Below are 23,026 nucleotides of genomic sequence, written 5' to 3'. Positions count from 1 at the left end.
GGGGAAGTGACGTGCACGGAACCGTTTCGAAGAAAGCGTTTATTTATTTGCCCGTGTACATAACGAGGATGCGTCTGTAATGAGTTATTAGGAAACGGTTTGCTCGTCGGTGATCTTTACGTCACGACTTTTCTGCCGCTCGCATGCCTTTCCATCCAACACCCTTCGTTCCACCAACGAGGAATCTGTTCACAGTCGAACCTCCTAGAACGTGGCACTCTTCGAGCACGGTTACCATACGACGCGGAGATAAAACTGCATCTTGCCTTTTTTGTACTTAGGAAAATTTCGTTTCGTAACTCGACGCTCTGTGAAGGCAATTTTCATATCGCGAGTCAAACTGATTTGTATTTTACTTATTTTATCGAGTCTCTTCTAGCATAACGCGGTACCAATTGGCCGTGTTATAGGAGGGTCGACTGTACTACCATGTAGGTCCTTTTCGAACGATCGCTAACTCTATAATCGTGCTTCTGATGCGAGTCCACGCCGGAAGAATCAACTTATAGTGATGCCTTATGTACAAATTCGTGTAGGTACTTTTCGTGTACGTATATGTATGTACGTATGTATATACTTATATACGCATACACATGTATATGTATACATATAAATATACGCGTGAGCGTTTGAAAGAAGAAAAAAAAAAAAAAGAAAATAACATACCGCCACTTCGCATTCCTTGCGATTGAAAAGGTTTACGCACTTTTCTGTATGTGTATACGTGTAAAGAACCAACGCATACCCCCAATACCTATGTAGTTAGTGTAATATTATCTGTATAATATACGCGATTTGAATACCCGGGCCGACAGCCTTAGCGTTCGTCGATTCGCCGATTTTATCGATTATCTTATTTACATTTGCGTAAAGTAGCGCGCGTAATACATACATACGTAGATGCGATAGATAAAAAGCGACGATTTCACTTTTAATCGTGAGTTAAAAATAGTTAAAGAAAAAAAAAAAAGAAGAGAGAAGACATTCGCGAAGCGATTTAATATTCTTTCTCTTGTGCCTCCTCGCGTTGTTTTCTTGTTATCGGTTCCCCTTTTTTTTTCTTTTCTCCCCCTCTCGTAGAAAATATTGTAACCGTCGCTCTTTCGAAATATTCGCCATTCGCCTTGTTTGTGTCTCCGTGCGACTTGCTGTTCTCCGCCTGTGCGAGCGAATGGAAGAAGATTCGCTTAATAGTATCGTTCCAAATCTATTATCAGTCCAAAAACAGCCGATTACGGTTACAAGGGGAATGCAGCTCGCATAATATTCTTTTCTGGTTACAAAAGTTTGATCATTTTCACAGCGTTGATATCGTACGACGTTCTATTTACGTTCACAGATGTATACCCGTGGAATGTCCGTCTTGCTTTCACTTTTTATGACGAAGGGTTGAACCTGCTTCGCGATTATTCAGCCCGCATTACCTCATATCGTTCGGCACTTTTCTTCCACGCCCAATCTTCGATTAATCTAATCAATCCTAACACAGATATACCTCATTTATCGAAACTTAAAAAATTCTACGCAAATGCGACGAAATTTTACGCACCCTCTTACACGATTTCCTATAGTTTTGTTCATAATGTTTATAAATCGCTGTAATTTGTGTGTTGTGTAATTTAAATATATGATGATACATACGTGTTGTATATTCGTTGATATAAAAAGGAAAAAAGGGAGAAAACGCATCGTCGAGGATGTTGACGAACAGTTTCTAAACGAAAATCGACGTTTTATCTAAACTAGGGGTGAACAGCCCTAAATTCAAATTGATCAGAAGACTTCCGGTCCCGTTTTAGTCCCAAAACACGTCGCCTCTGGCGCTGCGAAATGTTTCGCTAAAGTTAGGAGATTATAAATCGTCATTTGTCTAAAGTTTATAAAAACAGAAAATGTATTAGTACAAAAAAGCGTAGTGTTTCTTGTTTATCGTTGGAAATAGTTTCTTCAGTTTTTCGGTCGCATGACTGAAAGCAGTCAGTGGTACCATCCGAGAGACAGCAGGAAGTGTAGAGAATAGAAAGCGGTAAAAGATGGACGTGGACACAGCGAGTGATAATACGTCAATTGACGACAAGATAGACGATTTTTGCGAAAATCCAACAAGAGATGCGCTGACAGAGGGTCTTATGAGCCTTCTGAAGCCTACGGTGGATCAATTGGATGAAAGAATTCGTGCCACGAGGTATGCGACTTCCTTCCTATACGCATGTAACTGTATGGATGTAAATATCTGATATCGATGTGACATTTAAAATTTTTTGTGGCCACGCAGGTTTCTGTCGTGCTCGTAAAGCTTAGGTCGTTATATAGATGAAAACCTGTACCCTCACATTCACCTACAAAACTTTTATTTGCACAGGATTTGCCAAATAGAACTGAAGCAACGGATTGAATCTTTGACGGAAGAATTGCAGAGGATCAACGAATCGTTGCAATGCCCTCTGGAAACGGATTCTTATGTTAAGAAGTTAATTAATGCTAAACACAAGATCACTATCGTCAGTAATATTTTGCAAAGTACACAGGAACGATTGAATAAGATTCACCAAGCAGTGGAGAAGAATACGACCAAGAGAAAAGCTTTGCTAGATCACAGCTTTTCTTGCGGCAACGCTTCTAATATTTTGGATAAGAAAGAACAAACAGAAGTAGAAAAGGAATCTGTTCTTTCTGCAGAACAGGACTGAACAATATTGCTAATAATTGTAAGATTGTGATACAGCTTACCAGATTGGATGGTCTAAAAATATTTAAACAACAAGCTTTGTACAAAGATTATTCTATATTTTCCATTAATATATTATGGATACACCAATAGTTAAGTTATCGGAGAAGGATTTGGAGGTAGTATACGAACCTTCGGAGGATTCCTTTTTCTTAATAGATGCTCTGGAAACTGATTTAGAACTACTAAAAGCTACAAAACCTGTGATGTGTTTAGAGATAGGCAGTGGGTCAGGTGTTGTGATTACAGCACTGGCGATGGCGTTGGAAAAATACTGTAAATCTTATTATCTGGCTATAGATATCAATATCGATGCATGTAAAATATCAAAGAAAACTGCTGTACAAAATTCAGTAGAGATAGATGCTGTACAAATGGATTTATTGAGCTGTGTACATAGCAGTTGTGTTTTTGATATAATAGTATTTAATCCACCGTATGTAGTAACTACTGATGGTGAGATTTTGGATAACAACATTTTAGCCAAAGCTTGGGCTGGTGGTACAAATGGTAGAAAAGTTATGGAACGAGTGTTCCCAAAAATTCCTGATATTTTATCAGACACAGGAACATTTTATTTATTAGTCATTAAAGAGAATGATCCAGAACACATTTTGCGTATATTTAAGGATTTAAATTTGATAGGTAAAATAGTAGCAGAGAGGAAGATCAGAGGGGAATATTTGTATATATTACGTTTTAAAAAGATTAAGTAACAACAGTATATGAACGTGCATGTCTGTATTTCAATACTTTTACATTTTTACATGCTTTTGTTACATAATTCAAAATGTATATACAAAGTTATAAAAGTATTTGTTGTCCCATTCCATCTTGTACATATTATGTTGTAATTTTATCCTCTGTACTTCTGTCGTTAACTGCAGCTGCTGAAAATGTATTTAATTCACTGTGAAATATAATCAAGTAACGTGATGTGTTATTCAATGGTATATATATATATAATTTAATTAATCTAGTGTCTGTCGCAATTATTTTTAAACAATTTTGCTAAGCTTAATTTTTCGATGGTACAATAATAATGCAATTAACAAAGTATGTATATAATATGTAATAAAATATAACAGAGAAAATGACCAAGAAAAATTGTTGCCATGAATTGAAATCAGAACAGAAAAAAATTCGAAAATTTGTTCTGTTGCTCCTTAAGTTTCTAAATAGTAAAATAAACTTTAATTGTTTATATATCTCTGTGCGGTGGGGATCAGAATACACCCACAGTATTCCCTGCTTGTCGTAAGAGGCGACTAATAGGGAGAAGAAATAATTAACGACGACATAGAAAAGAGGTAAATAAAGAAAAAAAAGGAAAAAAGATTATTTAAAATAGCATAAGAGAGAAAGTATTCCGTTGGGCTAAATAAGAGCATTATGTTCTTCCAAATGCCATCTACTGGCACTAGTAAGTCCAGTAGAAAATACTAAAGCTTATATCACATGAAACCTTTAACTTCACATCAAATTTGGTTGATGATTTCTAAATCGCTTCAGTTTAAATTCAATATAATTTAATCATTTATTTATAGCTGCTTTAGTACTTCTGTAGAAGTATCGCGTAAGCTTGTTATAACTTTCAGACGCATCGACAATTCTTCGATGAAACTTGTACATGCGGATAGGTTTGCCGTCACATTCTTTATGTATTTGTTACCAATCTGTTATCAAACTGCTCATCAGATGTAATCGGATACATGTTGATACATAGAGTATAATTAAGGTTATATACTAAGAAATAATCTTCAAAATGTTGTCACTAATGCGACGTTATGAATCCAACAATATTAGAACAGTGTCAAAAATTGTAAAACGTTCATTGGCATCTGAGAATACCGATGACAATATAGGTAATATATTATTCTCATTTGGAGCGTTCCTTTTTCTGTTCTAGCAATTCCTTATGTAAATGTATATTTATATTTAAGTGTTAGAGCTTTGTATGCATTTCTTTGCATCATTTTCTTTTATAGAATTTCGAGTATTGGAAATATTACCAACTAAAAGAAAAGCTGACGATAAAAAGAAATTTGACCCGTTCAAAAGGTTTGCACCATATAAAGCCGAAACAAAGCCAATCGATCAGGACTGGCAAACAGTTTGGCCAGCTGCGCGAACATTTCATCCGGATATTGTACCACTTCCTTTACGACAAGGATATAAAGATCCTAAAGGCATACATCCTGATAAATATGCGAATACAGAACTAATGAAAATACCAAATTTCTTACATCTCACTCCACCTGTAATTCGAAGGCATTGCGAGGCATTAAAGAAATTTTGCACAAAATGGCCTAGCGAGTTGGAAACGGACGAGGCTTGCGAAAAGTATTTTCCTGTAGAAATAATTACGTCTGATTATTGCTTTTCTGCTCCATCGATAAGAGAACCCCTTGCTAGAATAGTAAATTTGAAAGTAAAACTATCTTCTTTGCATTTAGATGCTCATGCAAAGGATAAAATACTTCGTTTAGTGGGTGATAGATATAATCCCCAAACAGATGTAATAACGATAACTGCAGACAGAGCTCCGACTAGAAAACAAAATTTAGATTATGTAAAATACCTTCTAACAGCATTATTCCATGTATCTCGAGTAAGTTACATATTACCATTTCTACCAATTTTCTGTGGTAAGTGAAACAGATTATTTAAAATTATATCACAAATTATTTTAGCGATATGAACCATGGGAAACAGAGAAATCTGAAGCAGACATGGAATACTATGACTGGGATAAAAGCAAAAGCAAAGAATCTTTGACGGCTATATACAGCTGGCCAAAAGTTCCAGAAGATTCAAATTATGAACATATTCCACATGCGGTAGAATATAAAACAGCAGTTGCGGATTTAATAAACAAAGGGGAAAATCAAGATACTATTAACAAATATAAACATGCTGTTAAAAATGTATTAAATTTAAAAGTTAGAGAAAATATGGTATAAACAAGAAATAGAAATATTTCAATGTTTATTTTATGTGTAGATCTCCGTTTAGATGATATGAAATATTTATGCAGAAAAGAACAGACTTATAATATAATACTTACTAAAGCAGATACTTTAATGAAGAAGAACTCCTTTAACATCGTTAACTTCTATACTGTTTTATATCAAATTGAATTTTTTTAAATTAGAGAGTGGAGGATATATATAAAATTTGACATTAAACAAAATTTCATTTTAATAAACTATTTCTTAATGACTATAATATTTATAAACTCATTTACAGTATATCTTATAGTTACATTGCTACTTCTCAAAATTCTTTATTTGGGTAAAGTTTGGAAAGCCTTGGTCATTGTTGCAACGGCGTGAATTTTTAAGAACGTGAAATGTATATTATTTATTATTTCGTTGCTCTAATTCAGAAATGACCAAGTCGTGGCGCATTGGATGATTATACGTAAGGCAATTCGTGCAGTCTTAGTCATCAGTTCGTCCCACTTTTCTTTTGACAATTTACAATTGTATTGCGATATTGTGATATGAACAGTGTGATTTTGTGTGTGCGCGCGTGTGTGTATGAGAGAGAGAGAGAGAGAGAGAGAGAGAGAGAGAGAGAGAGAGAGAGAGAGAGAGAGAGAGAGGAAATAGAGGAATGTGATGTATGTAGCTTGTATAAAATCTTGTATTGTCAGTCCCACTTGTGTTCTTGATTTCTAAGATTTCGTTGGTGACCGCGATGGACCTGTAATTTATTAACAGCAGTGAAAACTGGTATAACGCACAGAAAACATAAAAACTGTAGATCTCATCTTGTTAAGTCTATTACTCTTGAGAAGCGAGCATAGAAATCAGCAACTAAGAACAAGAATACCTCGAGATGTTTCCTTACCGATAAGACTTAATACTACTGGCAAAAATATTAGACCATGCGCAGCGCCAAAGAGAACAATACCCAAATACATTCGAAAATAGAATACTTGGAAGATTTGAGTTTTGGAAAATGCCAATACAACGATTCCTATGATTTTTGTTAATGTAATTCCAGAGAACACCTGCAATGGAGAAAGACGTTAAATCGAAGGCTAGCAGCTAAGCTCCTTGTGAAACTTCTATTGAAAATTAACTATAAAAGTAAGTAGATATAGGTACAATTACTAGATAGCAATTGTACTTATATTTAATTAATAGATAGAGATATAATTAGAATGTTATAGTTTATATACCGAGCTTCCCATATGATTAAGCGTATCGGACGCACGTGCAATCCTTGTCGTTCGTGGAGATTTTAAATAAGAATGAATAATATGGCTGCAAAATTCCACAGATATACCAACAGCCTATAAAAAGTCGAAATTCCATGTAATTTGTCGTTTCGTATACACGCGTATATCGTTCTTAAAATATAGAGTATGTATTATATATGTCATTAGAAGTCTCACATAAGTATCATACCACTACTAGATTAACGAGAGATACTGCATTTAATTCGATGTTCCACCAATACATAAGACCACCCATATTTACAATGATCATGAATACTGTCAGTAATACCATTACTGCCGAAAATAACGATAATGTTAAAATTGTAGTCATTATGAAGATGACGGTAAGAGATAAACTCAACGATGTTACTGTTTCCAACCAGATGGTGAGATACTGCTCGTAGTAAACGTAGAATACGCTGTAACAAATAATTCAGTCAGTATAACTGAAAATGTATGAACGTAACAGATGTAAAATGGAGGAAACATACCTGTAGGGGAATACCTTAATTGTCTGATTCGAGTCGGCCCAGCGTATTGCTTCCTTATTTATCATAGTTGTAATATTGTCAGCAATCTTTCTAACAGACCTCAGAGCTTCGTACCAATCAGAAGATTTTTTTAGTGGGGTATGGTAACCCATGAAATAACTGTCTCCAACATCTGAGAAGCCGTGTTCGTCAATATAGTAATTCAATGCCTAAGGTAGCATAAATGACAGCGTAATTAGATATTAAGCACGCACGAAAATAGGTGTTTAAGAATACCTTAGAAAAATATAGAAGCACGTAAAGAAGCAAGTACAGGAAGACATCTTACATCAAGATACGCAGCTCGACCAGCTTTCGAACAAGTAGGATCTGGAATATCTTGCACGAAGTAAGGTATGTAAGTTCGGAAACTCTTTAACTGTGGTCGAGACTCGTGAATATCAGTGTGGCAATAAGAACACGAATCTGCAACGGAATACGATACAAATACGATGTTACTTCTCTGCTTACTTAATTAAATAATAGCTATTTGTTAATGTAAGGAGCACGAGTTTAGATTGCTTTTTATCTCTTTCTCTTTAACATCCATTATTTAGTGACTGGAGCAGCCAAAACTCGTTCTGCTTATCATAACTTGCTGATAATGAAAAAATTAGCAACGTTACGGTTCGTATGCGGGCAAAAAGAATTATTAAGTTCTCTGCAGCACCCGTCGATTTTTAACCAATCCATGTAATCGTCTATCCAAGATGAAGCTGATTTCGACAAATATGATCTACAACGAAAACGAATACTTTATTATAGACGTTACGAATCGTCTATAGTGTTGTTACGTACAATTATTATAATTAATTAATATAAGCGATACAAAATATACGAACACTTCAGGTTGTTTAGCTGCAGAGTAGATTTGCGTGTACAGAGAATCGCTATTGCATCCTTGACCGCCACAGATTATGTTCTGAACTTCCCTGTTGCTATAATTAAGTCCAGGAGTTAGGATAAAATAAGCAGGTGGTCCCATTGATAGGAGATCTTCCATATACTAAAAGATTTTAAATTTTTATTAATAATATAAAATATATAAAATTTGCTTATCTTTGTTATTATTAATTAATATTAGCACTATCAACATTACCATTGTATGCAAGTATGTATACGTTACCTGGAAGTATTTCAAAACGTATGAGTCCGCGGGCATAGAAAGTTTTTGATTCAAACCGATACCGATATTCGGTGTTACAATGGCGTGCACAATCAACATAACGAAGAATACGATTAACACAATTATTCTGCATGCTTTTTTCATGAGATAAGGTGTGTAAAAGCGTTTGAACACCATGTATATGAAACTCCAGTTCTCCTCGACCATAAAATGCTTTTTATCCACCTTTACGCAACAGAATACGTCCAACAGTTTGTTCTAAAACATTATAGAGCGCGGATAAAACAATTTATGTACAATTTCATTTGATGGAAATCAGTTAGGAATGTGTACATAAGTGTATACATGTAATATCTTATTTACCTCGAATCTCTGTGCATCCAACGATAAAAGGCTAATGAAAGCTGTTATTTGCAGAAGAAAATTGATCAGGATAGATAGAAAGGCGTAAAGGGAAAAGGTGTTAACCGCTGGCATTGTCGACAATGTTCCTGAAGTATGTTAATTATTAGTACAAGTATAAAGCAGAACGGTTGAGAAATTCGTTTCTGGCAATTAGGGGATGATTAAGTCCGATATACGGCGAGATGTTAACAAACAATGAAAGCCAGAGAGTGTTTAGCGGTAAAATAAACAATCGTTGAAGTCAATACCAACCGATTAAGAAGCAGAAGCATTCAGACATGCTGGTGAGTAACATCGACGGTCCCACCTGGCCCAAAATCCTTCCGATGTGATCGGGTATCGGTTCATCGGCACGTTTTGGGTTTCTTTGATACGTATGAACTAAAATAAAAATATTGTCCACGCCTACGGCTAATATTAAAAATGGAATCACCTGCGAATGCGAGAAAATTAATCGATTAGACTGTGCTGGTCACAGGTGCAGGTTTTCTTTCACGTTTCGCTTACTTCGATCGTAAGAAGAGTTGTGGGTACACCAATATAACCGAAGACACCAAGAGAGCAAGCAACCGATGCTATTACTATTGTAACTCCACCGATACTTAATATCATTTTACTATTTGCCTAAAATTGTACAAAAGTATACATGCATAGTAATCATAGTACAATAGTTGCCATCGACGTGCCACTGGAAGAGAAGAAACTTACAAAATATCCTCTCACGGAGCATTCCAGTCTGCTGAGAGCAAAAGTTACGTAAAGGAACATCAATCCGTAACTGAAAACTACTGTAACAGCTTCTGCTCTCGATGATCGCACCAACTCGTCCTCGATTGATCTCTCCGTGCTGTAGGCAACGTCCATAAACTTTGGTCTGTATTTTTCGTCCCATTCTTTCATAAAATCGAGGAATCTACGAATTCAATTATCGATGCTTGCACATTTCTGATAGCGTTCATTTTTCAACAAGCCTATAGTTTACCTCTGTTCCCATTTTTTAGCTGATGCAAGCACGGTTTCGTTTAGCGAGTTTTTTACGAGGAAAGATAGAACTAATCCGTGCGCCTTGATATAGTCATCCGACTCGTAGTTGAACTCATTTTCTCGCAGAAATCCTCCGTAAGCTAATGCGGGTAGAACTGGTCCCTTGTACGGCGCTAAACATTCAGGATTGTATGCGTTCCTTTGGAAAAAAAGTACAAATAAAAATAGAAGGAACTAACTACCATGTAGTGATATTAAAAGAAGAAGTGTATCGATCACTCACTGTGCACATTTGTACAAGTGATCCAAATAATTTACTTGAAACGAATCCACTTTCTGTACTTTGTTAAAAAGCTCGAGATCGTTTTGGAAATATCCCCATACACTTTGCACAGTGCAAAGCTCGATAGTAACGGGTCCAGTGAAGTCGCTTTGGACAGGAGCATAGCAGATATGTTCCAAACCTTCTCCATCTTCTTGACCAAGCTGCAAATTTTAATATTAATACTGTTTAATTACCATCTCGTATTCTATTAGTCTCTAAAATCGTTCTTGTCGTGACGAAAATGTGCTCACTCGCAATATTTTATCCTGCAGTTCGTACACAGCGAGTAAAAATTCTTTGTTGAACACAGGGCCGTATTCGAGGAGACCACGTGTCGTGTTGTGCGTTACCTGGAATTTTGACAAAAATTTAGAGAATGACAGTGATGAGAAAAATAAGTTGAAGAGGATTTTACTTTATTCAGGCCCACGGATTTGATGTAAATCTGCTCGGTTCTGTAGAAAGGCTGAAAATGGGTATCGAAATAGTCCTTCTCGAGTCTAGCTCTGCTAGTGGGTGACGCCCAAATCTCTGTTGGGTTGCTTATCACAGAGAGGTATGTGATCCCATAACTTAATCCCAGCATCACGTATGAAGAGATGAATAATATGACCAGTGGATATGTTGCGAATACTGTTGACACGAACAAGTAGTTAGTATCAACGTGTGGACAGTCACGTTCAGAACAACGATTTTACGAGTTTCATCTTGAAACGTACCCTTGCCCCATGCAGAAAAGATCGCGTGGAATATGTCGTGGAACTTTTTACAAGAGATTTCACTTATTTCTTCTTCGCTCTCTATTGACATCTCCTCATCGTCAATGGTCACGTCATCTGCGTTACATTTAATATGATTAGCGATTTTTAAAAATACTCGTTCGAAATATCGGATTTCTAATATGAATGCTACACGCGATTTTCTTCTCTTCTTATATCGTACCTGAATGTACGTCTGTCTGACGTTTTTTACTACAATATCTATAAAGACTACACGTAGCTGTGATTGACAAAACGAGTAAAGAGATTACAATTCCAGCTGATGTTCCATAGCCATTGTATCCAAAAAGGATGAAGCCATCATCGCCTTTTGGTATCGCGACGAAGGGGCAAGCGGCAGGGCAGTCGACACAGCTGCAAGCCGATGAACCCTGGCGAATAATTAGCTCGATGTTAATATTAAATTATAGTTAACGCATATAGTAACAATGTATCGTATCGTTGCAAACTCTTATATCCTAAACGATACTTACATCGTACGTTTGATCGCACGTTTTTGTCGTGTCGTTCCAAAACTCCTTCCAAGACTTGCTCTCTCTCTCAGTGATAAAAGTCATCCGGAAGCTTATAAAATTATTATTATCCGGATCACCTTGATACTCGTACCATCTAAAATCGTAAATGCACTTCGAGATACGCGTCTAATCATTACTTTCCATAATTATTATAAAATCCTTTTGAATTTACAATTTTGGTGTACATCTGCTGGCGCCATGAATTCCGCAGGCCAAATCCATCGCCAAATTCCCGGATGCTGGATAGACGACATTTTTACACGAGTTGTATGTACTGTTTAAGTACTCCTCGGCAACATATGCCTAAAAAATGAAGAACAAATGTAAGAGAATCAAACGAGGAGGAGTAATCGTGCGTATAAAAATACAAATGAGATTTCATTTTTTTACTATAAAATTATTGTACGTATACAGCGTTCACTTACGTCAATATCATCGACGTATTCACCGTAACCGTCAGCCACGCTCGTCTTTGTAACGTTTAAAAAATCACTTTGCTTAGGGCTACAAGTAATATCGCACAGCAGTTTGTACACATTTTTTATGCACGTCGGACATCTACCAAAGACATTCTCGGCCATTGACAATTTTTCGACCAGAATCGCGACATTAGCAGCGTCGCAGCATAGCGGCGGCGATCCATCTGCAAATTGAGACGAGTACGTGCAAACATGTGCACCAAAGGTATCATTTATTTTAATACACAGCGATCGATTGTGTTTCGAACGCGAGTTAATTGCTACTCAACACTTTGACGCACATTTCTGGCCATGCGATTGCTCTTAGAAACACATTTTTCTTTTTTTTTCGATTGTTTATGACTGCCAGATGAAATCAGGTGTAAGTTGTATGTTTGAAAATGAAAATGATCACATTTTGCCACAGTTTTTCTCAAAAAACTTTCGACGGCTATAACCGTCATTTGCTCAGCGTGTCATTCTTTCTGTTCCCAAAGCAAATGACGGCTAGAACCGTCGTGACGACTGTTATAACAGTCATTTGTCTCTAGATACTCAAATGTTCCAAAGCGAAAAAAGAACAACTAATATGCTGTCTGGCATGCTATCAATTTTTTTCTAGATGCGTTACTCAACAATTTAACAAGTGTATGCGTTAATACACTTCGTACCAACGCTGTTCTTTTTTTATTGATTAAAATATGCTGTACGTCGGCTATAACCGTCATTTGCGTACATATCGCCAAAGATCTGACGGCTATAGACGTCATTTGAGACGTCAAAGCGTTAAACTTGCTCGAGATTTTTAGTCAGTCGATCGAAGCAGTTTACTTGAAGCGCCATGACATAAACGTTCCAAGAAGAAGAAGAAGAAGAAAAGAAGAAAGCGTTACCTGCGCCTTCGAAGTACTGTGGACACTTGCTCGCGAGAAGCGCTTCCACCGTTTTATTATTAAGCGGAACCGCATCGCTGTTCGATGCACATGTGCGAGGCAAACCGTTCTCAGAGTCACCGCAATATCCTGACCATACACAGTGGGATTTAGCCTTGGTTGCCGTGCATTGCACTAAATCTAACGTGCAGTAAGTTATTAATAAAATAGCGAATACACTGGCTCGATTCATGGTGCGTATGATTTCACTGAAATTTCATCTACTCGCAACTAATTCGATTCTCTTCCTCGCACATGTGTGTATATTATACAAGATGTATTATTTAAGACGTTCACTGAGTCGATGCATCGCTCGCACTATTGTTCGATCAAAGAGCCAGCTGGAACTGATACGAGACGAAGATAATTGATCGTTTTCGTTCACGTGGAATGGAACTTATCGTCGATCGCCTTATCGTGCAGCTGGGGAATGTAATTGGCGGCTTATCCGTACAGGTGAGAATGAATAAGTTAATCTGGCGGCGAAGGAATGATTAAGGACAAGTGTTTCGTTTCCGTATCGGATCGATGCGATGCCCACTACTAATCGATAATGAACATTTTAAATGTTCAATCATTTAAGTCGTGCACACCTGCGTCTTATCGGTATCTAACTCTGTCGCGACTCTGCCAAAACAATGCTGGTGCTGTGTATAAAAAAATTGTTAAGTCACTGGAGCTTTACCGAATTAATTTAAGAACTTTTCTTTTTTTCTTTGGGGCATGCATTTACAGATATTAAACCCAATGGTTTTGTAATAGTAATATGATAATATAACACATTTTTCTTTTGCCTTAATTGTTTATTTATTTAAAATATAATGCTTAGAAATGAAAATTCCCTCTTGCTCTCGAGAGCTCTGGAATAGAGCCATTTAAAATTGGACTTTAAATTTGGGAGCTCTGGAACAGAGTCATTTAAAATTGGACTTTAAATTTCAAAGCTCTGGATCAGTCATTTAAAATTGGATTTTAAACTTGAAAGCTCTGTAACAGAGTAATTTAAAATTTCGTTTCAAGCTCCTACCACCTGTTAATGTGTTATTAATGTGATTTAATGAAATTACATTACTTATTGATAAACGTATTATTGGATAATGCGATTTTTGATTTAATAAAGATAGCGCAAATGCTGGTAAAATATTTTTGCTGATACGAATACGTGTAGAAGTGATGTAAAAACAAACTTTAATCCTTTCATTGAATATGCTACTGTCTATGAGCAAATGTAATCATCGAGTAATTAAGATTGGGCAATCAAGTCGACAAATTACAGCTTTTTCCTTATTCTCCTTTATGTTAATGTCTCCTGGTTGCAGAATCTGATAGAAGATCCATTTCACTTTGTATAATTACCAAGTCATTCGCCCTGCGTCTTCACACGCGATCAGTTTCCTTTCGTCTTACCTTCTTACGAGTGTGACCAGCGTAATTTACGTAATCTGCGAATTTGAACGTGATAAGGGTAAATTATTTTAATTCTATGTATCTAGTTGAAATTTAATTACTAATTTTGATAATTCTTCGATAAGATTTCTATCACAGACCATATTAATTTAATTAAAGAGAGCGTTTAATGGTTTTAATGGTCGTATATTTCAATAGTTTTATATGTTTCAATAATTTTATTGTAAGTTCTTGTATATTTCATTAGTTTTATTATAATTTATTCTATATTTCTCGCTTTAGAAGTAAGAGAGAGAAAAGTGCTATAAGAAAGAGGGAGACAGATGATACAGAGCCTTTTTAGAACCCGTGGCGCCATCTCTGTGGAAAAGGCTGAAACTAGTTCCCGATTTAGTTCAGCACTTTTCACGGAGATGGCGCCAGGGGTTCTAAAGGAGGCTCTGTATCATCCGTCTCACTCTTTCTTATAGTTTTATTATATATCCTTGTTTCTCTTACCTCTAAAGGGAGAAATATAGAATAAATTATAATAAAAGTGTTCAAGTATACAAGAAATGATAATAAAACTATTAAAACATGCAATAAACTACAATAAAAGTAATCAAATGTACAATAAATTATAATATATTGGTCTTATTGTGATTTATTGTATATTTCAGTATTTTTATAATAATTTCTTGTATATTTCATTAGTTTTATTATAATTTATTCTATACTTCTCGTTTTAGAAGTAAGAGAGAGAAAGTTGCTATACGAAAGAGTGAGACGGATGATACAGAGCCTTTTTAGAACCCGTGGCGCCATCTCTGTAAAAAGTGCTGAACTAAACCGGGAACTAGTTTCAGCCTTCTCCACAGAGATGGCGCCACGGGTTCTAGAGAGGGTCTCAATATCTGTCTCACTCTTTCCTACGGCTTATTCATATATCCTTCTCTCTCTTACGTTTAAAGCGAGAAATGTAAAATAAATTATAATAAAACTATTGAAATATATAATATAATTGCAATTAAACTATAGAAATATACAATAAATTACAATAAAACTAATAAAATGTATAATAAATTAGAATATGTTGGTCTTATCGTAATTTATTGTATATTTAATGGTTTTATTGTAGTTTATTGCATATTGCATTAATTTGATTGTAATTAATTGTATATTTCATTAGTTGTATTATAATTTATTCTATATTTCTCGCTTTAGAAGTAAGAGAGAGAAAGGGGCTATAAGAAAGAGTGAGACGGATAATACAGTCTTTTTTTAGAACCCGTGGCGCCATCTCTGTAAAAAGTGCTGAACTAAACCGGGAACTAGTTTCAGCCTTCTCCACAGAGATGGCGCCACGGGTTCTAGAGAGGGTCTCAATATCTGTCTCACTCTTTCCTACAGCGTTTTAATATATCTTCCTCTCTCTAATTCTTCAGTAGTGTACTTTGCTATCGTTAATTACATGCGACCAGCAATAAAAGTATTTTTAAAAAGGATATTGTTACAAATTAAAGGCAATAAAGTATAGTGTTAAATAGAATATAAGACTACACTTAATTAAAACACTTTAAATGATTAATTAATTGTATTTTCTTCCTTTTACAGATACCACAAGATAGAGTACTTTGCAGGGACCATTAGAGTTCAAGAAAATCTCCTCTATCAAGCAACGTGGATTTTAATTTAAAATACTATTATATTATATTATTTATAAACGTTGTATACATGTATATTAAACAATCTTTTATATTATTAATGTACAATGTACCGTAGAGAAGAATTATAGTGTTGGATATGTAAATTTTATATTATACCTATAATTATTTTATAAGTATATTGTAATCTTAATCTGTAGCGTATGTATCATTAATTTAAATAAATAAATTAATTATTTAAAAGGAATAGATTGAGTTTCATCATTTGCCTTTAACTTTATCCACTACCATTCCTTTATCCTTGTCATATTCACAAGTAGCAATAAGAGATTTAACAAGGGAAATTCTAAGAATATGACGTCACTTCCGGGAATTCTCTGTGACGTCATTTCCGGTTAGTGGCACTTTCGGATACCTCCTCTAACATCATGTTCTCCTGATACATTCGCAATTTTTCGACCGAAAATCTGAAAATCCGACTTTGATGACGTCACAGGAGGCTCCTGGCAATTCCAGGAATTCTTGATGACGTCATTTCCAAGAAGTGGCGCTTTGGGATACCTCCTATGACGTCATGTTCTCCTGATACATTGCCGATTTTTCGACCAGAATCTCGAAAAATCGACAAAGTATCAGGAGAACATGACGTCATAGGAGGTATCCGAATAGTGCCACTTCTTGGAAATGACGTCATCGGGAATTCCTGGAATTTTGGGGATTCTGAGAAGTGACGTCATTTTCCTAGAAGTGGCGCGAATACCTCCTGTGACGTCATGTTCTCCTGATACTTTGTCGATTTTCGAGATTTTAGTTGAAAAATCGCCAATGTATCAGGAGAACATGACGTCATAGGAGGTATCCCAAAGCGCCACTTCTTGGAAATGACGTCATCAGGAATTCCTGGAATTGCCAAGAGCTCCCTGTGACGTCATCAAAGTCAAATTTTTCAGATTTTCGGTCGAAAAATTGCGAATGTATCAGGAGAACATGATGTTAGAGGAGGTATACGAACGTGCCACTAACCGGAAATGACGTCACAGAGAATTCCCGGAAGTGACGTCATTTTCCAGGAACCACAGGGTTTCAAATGTTTCAATCGAAAATTCGACAATGCAGAACTAAGTTAAATGGGTTCAGGACTATTTTTTACGAGTTCTTTCTCGCTCAAGGATTGGGTTTGGTCATTCTAGGATCGCTGGACTTAGAGGATAATGACAATACTTGTTTAATTTTGTTTAAATAATGCGTTTATTCATTAAAACTAATAAAATATACAATAATTCGCAAGTAAATCGTATTTTACAATGGTATAAACATGATACACTTATAATATAATGATTTTCGCATTCGCTGTGTCATTTGTATCAGTGTAAACTTATAATACAGCAGTAAAAGATACGATATAATATAATATCTAGTTGAAAACTAACGTAAAAATACTGTATTAATAATAATAATTACATAAAGTACTTAACTTATAATTTGCAACGCGTAGCCAAGTGATATGCAACGTATTCTGCTCGCACAAATTGTTTTACCATCGCCTGTGATGAAAAAACAGCGAGAATATTCCTTGCTGAAGCTTATTTATGATTTCTACGAGTAGCATTCCACTTCTGTAATCTCAAAGTTCTAAAATATAAAGATATGCGCCACGTATCGATCGATAGAGCATCAGACGAGCTCTAAAATCATTGATTTTCAAGAATCACATACTCCCTCTCATACTCCATCACGAGAGTTATGCCACCCTCGTGTTACTCACCGATTCTATTTAAATTTAACACTCTGATGCTACATTAATTAATTTTAGTGCGATCTCCTAATTGTTCTTCGTAATCTGATGCAATCAATGCAATTTCTTTGTCTACTACTCTATAGTAGTCCAATGAGGTACAAGATTAACGATAACTCTTGTATCTGTACAAAAATCACCTCATCACAGAGATTCTGTGGACCTAATACACGAGGGGATAACTTTAAACAAAAGGCAGATCAAAAAAGAACCCTAGCTCTTATTTGACTGGTAGCAGAAGGGTTGAAATTAAAATTAAAAGCTTATTATCTTAAAATATATCATACAAAATAATGTGTATAACATATAAATATGATTCGCATTGAAAAATTGTATCTATTTAGCCCTTCTACTCCAATCCAATTCAATTACTTCCAATTTGATTTTATTTTACTATTCTTGCAAAAATAAATACGCAAAGCCTGCTCCAATTGATGCTATAGAATCCAGAAACAAATCCACAGGCTGCGATGGACGTTTTTCTCACGAGAGAAAGGGTTAATTAAATGAAACTTTTCACACTACTCGATTCCAATGTCTGCTCGAAATATGAAATTTCTAAAACGATTGGTACACGCGATTCTCTTCTCTTCGATTACTCTTATCCATCGTACATCCGATAAGAACTTTCACGTATACGTACACACTATGCACACGTTCATCTTTATGAAATGCAAGCACGTATACAAGCTTACATTGCATTTAATGTCGTTCCTGAATAATATACGAAGCCTGGAGAACGAACTTTTGCATTGTGACATCTATATAAACCATATACGCATGTAAATAAAGAACAGAGTAAAATAATTCCTAATACTATGAAGAATATAGTGAAAAACGTATTTGTAGTGTGTATTACAGAGTCAGCATGGTCATGGCTAGGTGGGAACATAGGGTCGTGGGGAAAGTCCCAGCAGCAATCTGGTGAACCCTGTCGAATAATTTGCTTCAAGTTAATATTAAATTATACTTAACGTAGTAATTAAAACAGACTAATACCACAGCAATCTATCGTATCGTTGTAAACTGTTGTAGATTTGGATTATTCTTATATCCTAAATGATGCTTACATCGTAACATTCATTGCATATCGGTTTGTTCCAATAGTTCTTCCAAGACTTGTCCTGAGTGACCAGAGTCACTCCAAGGTCTGCAGATCTATTCGTAGACGGATTAACCTGATGCTCGTACTCCCTAAAATTGCAAATACACATCAAAATTGCTATCTAATTATCGCTTTACGTATGATTACTCTAAATCTTTCTCAATTTACAGCTTGCGTCTACATCCACCGGTGCCATCTACTCCGCAAGACGAATCCAAAGCGGGAAAATATGCCACACTCACATTTTTGCAAGAGTTGTTTGTACCGTTCACGTATTCCTCCGCAACATATGCCTAAAAGAAAATAAGAAATTATTATTAAAAGATTAAACAAGGAATGATGCTTGAATGACTGAACTGTAGACTGCGATAGATCTTTTCCCTGTGTTCATATTTATAAATAAAGATTTCATCGTTAGCTCTAAAACGTGTAACAATCTTACTTTTATATTTGCGTGGGATCACTTTTGTTGAACACAGAATAACTCGTGTAAACAGTCATGTAACAGTAAAGAATTATTAGTTAAATAAATAAGGGACAGTAATAGTAATAGCGTTGAAAATGTAGAATTTCTTTCATCTAAACATTCTAGTATTTATGATCAATATAAGTATTCATTAACTCACTTCAATTTCTTCGACGTATTCACCAAACTGTTCGTCCGTGTTCGTTCTTGTAATCCTTAAAAATCCACTTTGTTTGGGGCTACAAACTAAATCGCACAACAGGTTGTACACGTTTCTCGTGCACGCTGGATTCGAACCATAGAAACGATCGATATCGTTCAATATTTCGATCAGCATAACGACATTATCAGCGTTGCAGCACAATGACGGCGATCCAACTGTAATTTGAGATAAGCGCATATAAATATATGAGTGAAAAATCTTATTGCTTTACAAATTTGCTATTTAATTTTGCTATCATATTGCTAAATTGCTATTTAAATTTTCTTGGTATTTTTACTGGCTAATTAAACGCATAAACGTTCCAAGAAGAAGAAAAGAGGAAAGCGTTACCTGTGTTTTCGAAGTACTGCGGACACTTGCTCGCAAGAAGCGCTTCTATCGTTTTATTATGAAGTGGAATCGCTTGGCACTGCTTCGATACGCACGTACGAGGCGAACCTTCTTCCGTTTTACCACAATATCCGTGCCAGACACAGTCACACGGTTCTTCGTCCTCAATCGTGCACCGTATTAAGTCCAGCGTGCAGCAAAGCACCAATAAAACACCAAGTACACTGGCTTGGTTCATGTTGCAAATCATGTTCCACAGAAATCTCATCCACTCGCAGCTATTTCGATTTTCTTCGAGCAAAAGAGCAAACTGTAAGTGGCGAAATGTTCATTATCGTTTATACGTGGAACGAAATTTATCATCAATCAGCTTATCGTGTAAAAAGTAGAATCGCCAGCTTATCTGTTGTAACTGAGAGTGAATAACCGTTTTCTAATAAAAGGATGATTAAGAACAAGCGTTTTATTCCAGTATATCGGATCGATGTCGCCACTGTAGATCGATAACGAACATTTTGAACGGTTTCTGACGAAAACCGATACGTAAGCGTAAAAAAAACAACAGAAATACTGTTACCTTTTTCCCTCGAGTGCAATTACGAGTGGTATTAACGCTCGTCGCATTGGTAATCAGGATAAATCGTGCTATTTACTGTTTCTACGATTAGTTAGCAGAAAAGTCCAATAAAAGGGATGGGACAGGCGTGTTCAATACGTGAATAATCATATTTTAATGACTCAATGATTGTACAAATGGATCGCCCTTGAACATTTCCATATTAACTGAGGAACGACAACAATAAATACAGGAATTATCGTAATTATAATGCTCGTCGCTAATGCATAAGTACGCCGTAGACGAAAAACGTATGTAAATTAACACCATCACACAGCGCCTGCGTTTCTCTCGATTTTTTTCTTTTTTCTCTTCCTTTTATTTATACGTACAGGGTATCCCATATTTCCGATTCACCGCACAGCATCGTGTACATCAATGAAAGGAAAATAAAACGCGGGTGAACTGATTACATCATTACCGTATCCTATCGTATTTTTTTTCTTTTTTTTTTTCTTTTTTTTTCTTTCTTTCTATCTCATTCAAACACGACCAACCCCCACCCTGTTCCACTTCCGCTCTCATCTTCTATCCCAGCTTACACGATTAATAAATACAGTATTGTGATTCTATCAATCTGATCGATATCGTTATCTCTTCGTCTTCTCTCTTTCTCTCTCTCTCTTTCTCTCTCACTCTCTCTCTGCTCTTCTTTCTTCTTCTCTGTCACACGTAAATACGCATACACACAGGCATAAACGGAAAAACTGCAATTTAATTCGCTTTCAACCCCCGCCACTGCCCCGTACCTTCGTCTCTCCACTCAAACATTCTCATTCTTTCTCTCGCATCCCCTTTCTCGTTTGCACCCCGGTTTGCTCGCTGCCCTTCCTCTTATTCTCGACCTCCTCGCCAAACCCTCGACGCGAGGCGACGCCAGGGCGTCGAGGCGCGGCCGTCGTCATAATCTTAAGTACATTTACGTTCAACGGTGTCGATAAAGTTTTATTTCAATAAAATTTCTGGATAATGTCAATAATATCGTATAATAGATGATAACCGTTTCGACGATTTACTGCGATTCAGGACGAAAAATATGAAACTCGTTACTAGGCCAACTATGCGTGTTTTAAGACGCGTCTCCGAGCCGCTGGTTCGTCTCGAGCGTTTCCCGTTACTCTCGCTGGGGGGGAAATCTCGAGGAACTTGTAACGACTCTTGGAAATTGTCAGGGTCCGCCATTCGAGGATGCTCGACGAGTTGCCTTCGCGATCTGCTCTTCTTATCACCAATATTAACAGCATCGTTTCTTCGCTAACATCGTTAATACTGTAAATCTTTGCTAATATTGTTAACATCATAATTATCGTTACTCTCTCCCTCTCTCTTTCTCTCTTTCTCTCTCACATTTTCCACCCTGATCTAAAACAGAAGATAGACTGGTTCGAGGATTCCACTGATTGTCACGTATAAACGTCACGCGTTTCAATGTGTTTCTTCGTGGTTAGTTCTTCGTGTTTAGTCGTTCGTTAAACCAGCTGGATACTTGGGCGAACGATGGGCAAATAAATAGCTGGACCATTGATTCCCATCGCGAGGCTGGTTCGTTTTCTTTTTATCTACATCAAATTCCGGATGGGCTGCGCGAAGGGGAGGGTCTTGTCGTGTCTGTCTCAAAGGTGACGAAAAGGTGCTCGAGAAAAGGGGAAACGTCGACTGCGCCTCGGAGACGCGGCTCGACCGAATTTATACAATAAAATTTTTTTTATATATATAATATGTAGTAGACAATGGAATAAATTCGAGCAACAGAAGGTCTCCTGTAGATTCTGAAATCCGCACGTATGACATCTATAATAATCGATAAGTAGGTATTTTTCTCATTATTTCCTTCCCGTCGTCGAATATTAATCGATATCCTTATTACGTACGTATTGTATGTATATGCGCGCGTGTGCGATCGCGCGGTTTTTCTCTGTAAGTGTGTGCATACATTTGAAAATGTGCGCGCGTACCTGTGGATGCGAAGAAGAAGAGACGCGAGACGAGGGTGCGAGGAAGATGCATCATTGCACTGTTCTTTAAACTGCTCCAACGTTAATTGATCGCTTCTCCTTTTCAAGCTAATTTGCTCCCCTCCTTTTTCTTTCTCTTCTTTCTCTTCTTCCATGTCCAACAGTCTTTCTTTTCTAACACACTCGCTTCAGTCGCTCGTTCTATTCCTCTGCGAAATTATCCAAGGAGGAGAGAAAATTTCGCGCCACATTAAAAGAAAAATAGAAGCTGTTCGTGCTTAGATTACTTCTGAGGGTTTTTTTTTACAAAAGATTGCTACTGAGACTTTAAGTTCGCTCGCTTTAACTAAACCAAATGCCACTGCCCTAATTCTGAGCTAGATGTGATATATTTAAATTGAAGAGATCTTGTTTCTGTGACGAAGAGATAAATCAGGCTCCTTTAACACGCATTCTTTTTTAGCAATAGCATCAAC

The 23,026-nt window shown here is 36.4% G+C and overlaps 3 protein-coding genes across 3 annotated transcripts; 2 read left to right on the top strand and 1 right to left on the bottom strand.

The window, feature by feature from the left end:
* Positions 1-1,910: 1,910 nt before the first annotated feature.
* Positions 1,911-3,551, top strand: LOC143431489 (methyltransferase HEMK2-like). The gene is made up of 3 exons (XM_076908261.1): positions 1,911-2,185; positions 2,363-2,689; positions 2,805-3,551. Exons 1-3 carry the CDS (start codon positions 2,034-2,036, stop codon positions 3,442-3,444), a joined length of 1,119 nt encoding a protein of 372 aa, XP_076764376.1. The 5' UTR covers positions 1,911-2,033; the 3' UTR covers positions 3,445-3,551.
* Positions 3,552-4,453: 902 nt separating this feature from the next.
* Positions 4,454-5,706, top strand: Mrps35 (mitochondrial ribosomal protein S35). Its single transcript, XM_076908213.1, has 3 exons — positions 4,454-4,593; positions 4,717-5,339; positions 5,422-5,706. The coding sequence occupies exons 1-3, from the start codon at positions 4,494-4,496 to the stop codon at positions 5,689-5,691; spliced, it is 993 nt and encodes a 330-aa protein (XP_076764328.1). The 5' UTR covers positions 4,454-4,493; the 3' UTR covers positions 5,692-5,706.
* A 636-nt stretch (positions 5,707-6,342) lies between these two features.
* Positions 6,343-20,229, bottom strand: LOC143431488 (NPC intracellular cholesterol transporter 1 homolog 1b). Its single transcript, XM_076908260.1, has 28 exons — positions 19,980-20,229; positions 19,587-19,804; positions 19,129-19,253; positions 18,926-19,049; positions 18,499-18,616; positions 12,972-13,151; positions 12,046-12,263; positions 11,793-11,923; positions 11,579-11,714; positions 11,269-11,476; positions 11,046-11,162; positions 10,742-10,959; positions 10,578-10,676; positions 10,285-10,487; positions 10,000-10,200; positions 9,726-9,930; positions 9,525-9,641; positions 9,270-9,450; positions 8,976-9,103; positions 8,613-8,870; positions 8,329-8,492; positions 8,113-8,222; positions 7,776-7,912; positions 7,448-7,656; positions 7,147-7,375; positions 6,918-7,031; positions 6,584-6,746; positions 6,343-6,436 (listed from the first exon to the last, which is right to left on the bottom strand). Exons 1-28 carry the CDS (start codon positions 20,227-20,229, stop codon positions 6,408-6,410), a joined length of 4,590 nt encoding a protein of 1,529 aa, XP_076764375.1. The 3' UTR covers positions 6,343-6,407.
* Positions 20,230-23,026: the final 2,797 nt, after the last annotated feature.

This window comes from Xylocopa sonorina, chromosome 18, assembly GCF_050948175.1.
Source record: "Xylocopa sonorina isolate GNS202 chromosome 18, iyXylSono1_principal, whole genome shotgun sequence".
Taxonomy (NCBI): Eukaryota; Metazoa; Arthropoda; class Insecta; order Hymenoptera; family Apidae; genus Xylocopa; species Xylocopa sonorina.
This window is presented reverse-complemented; position numbering and strand designations above follow the sequence as displayed.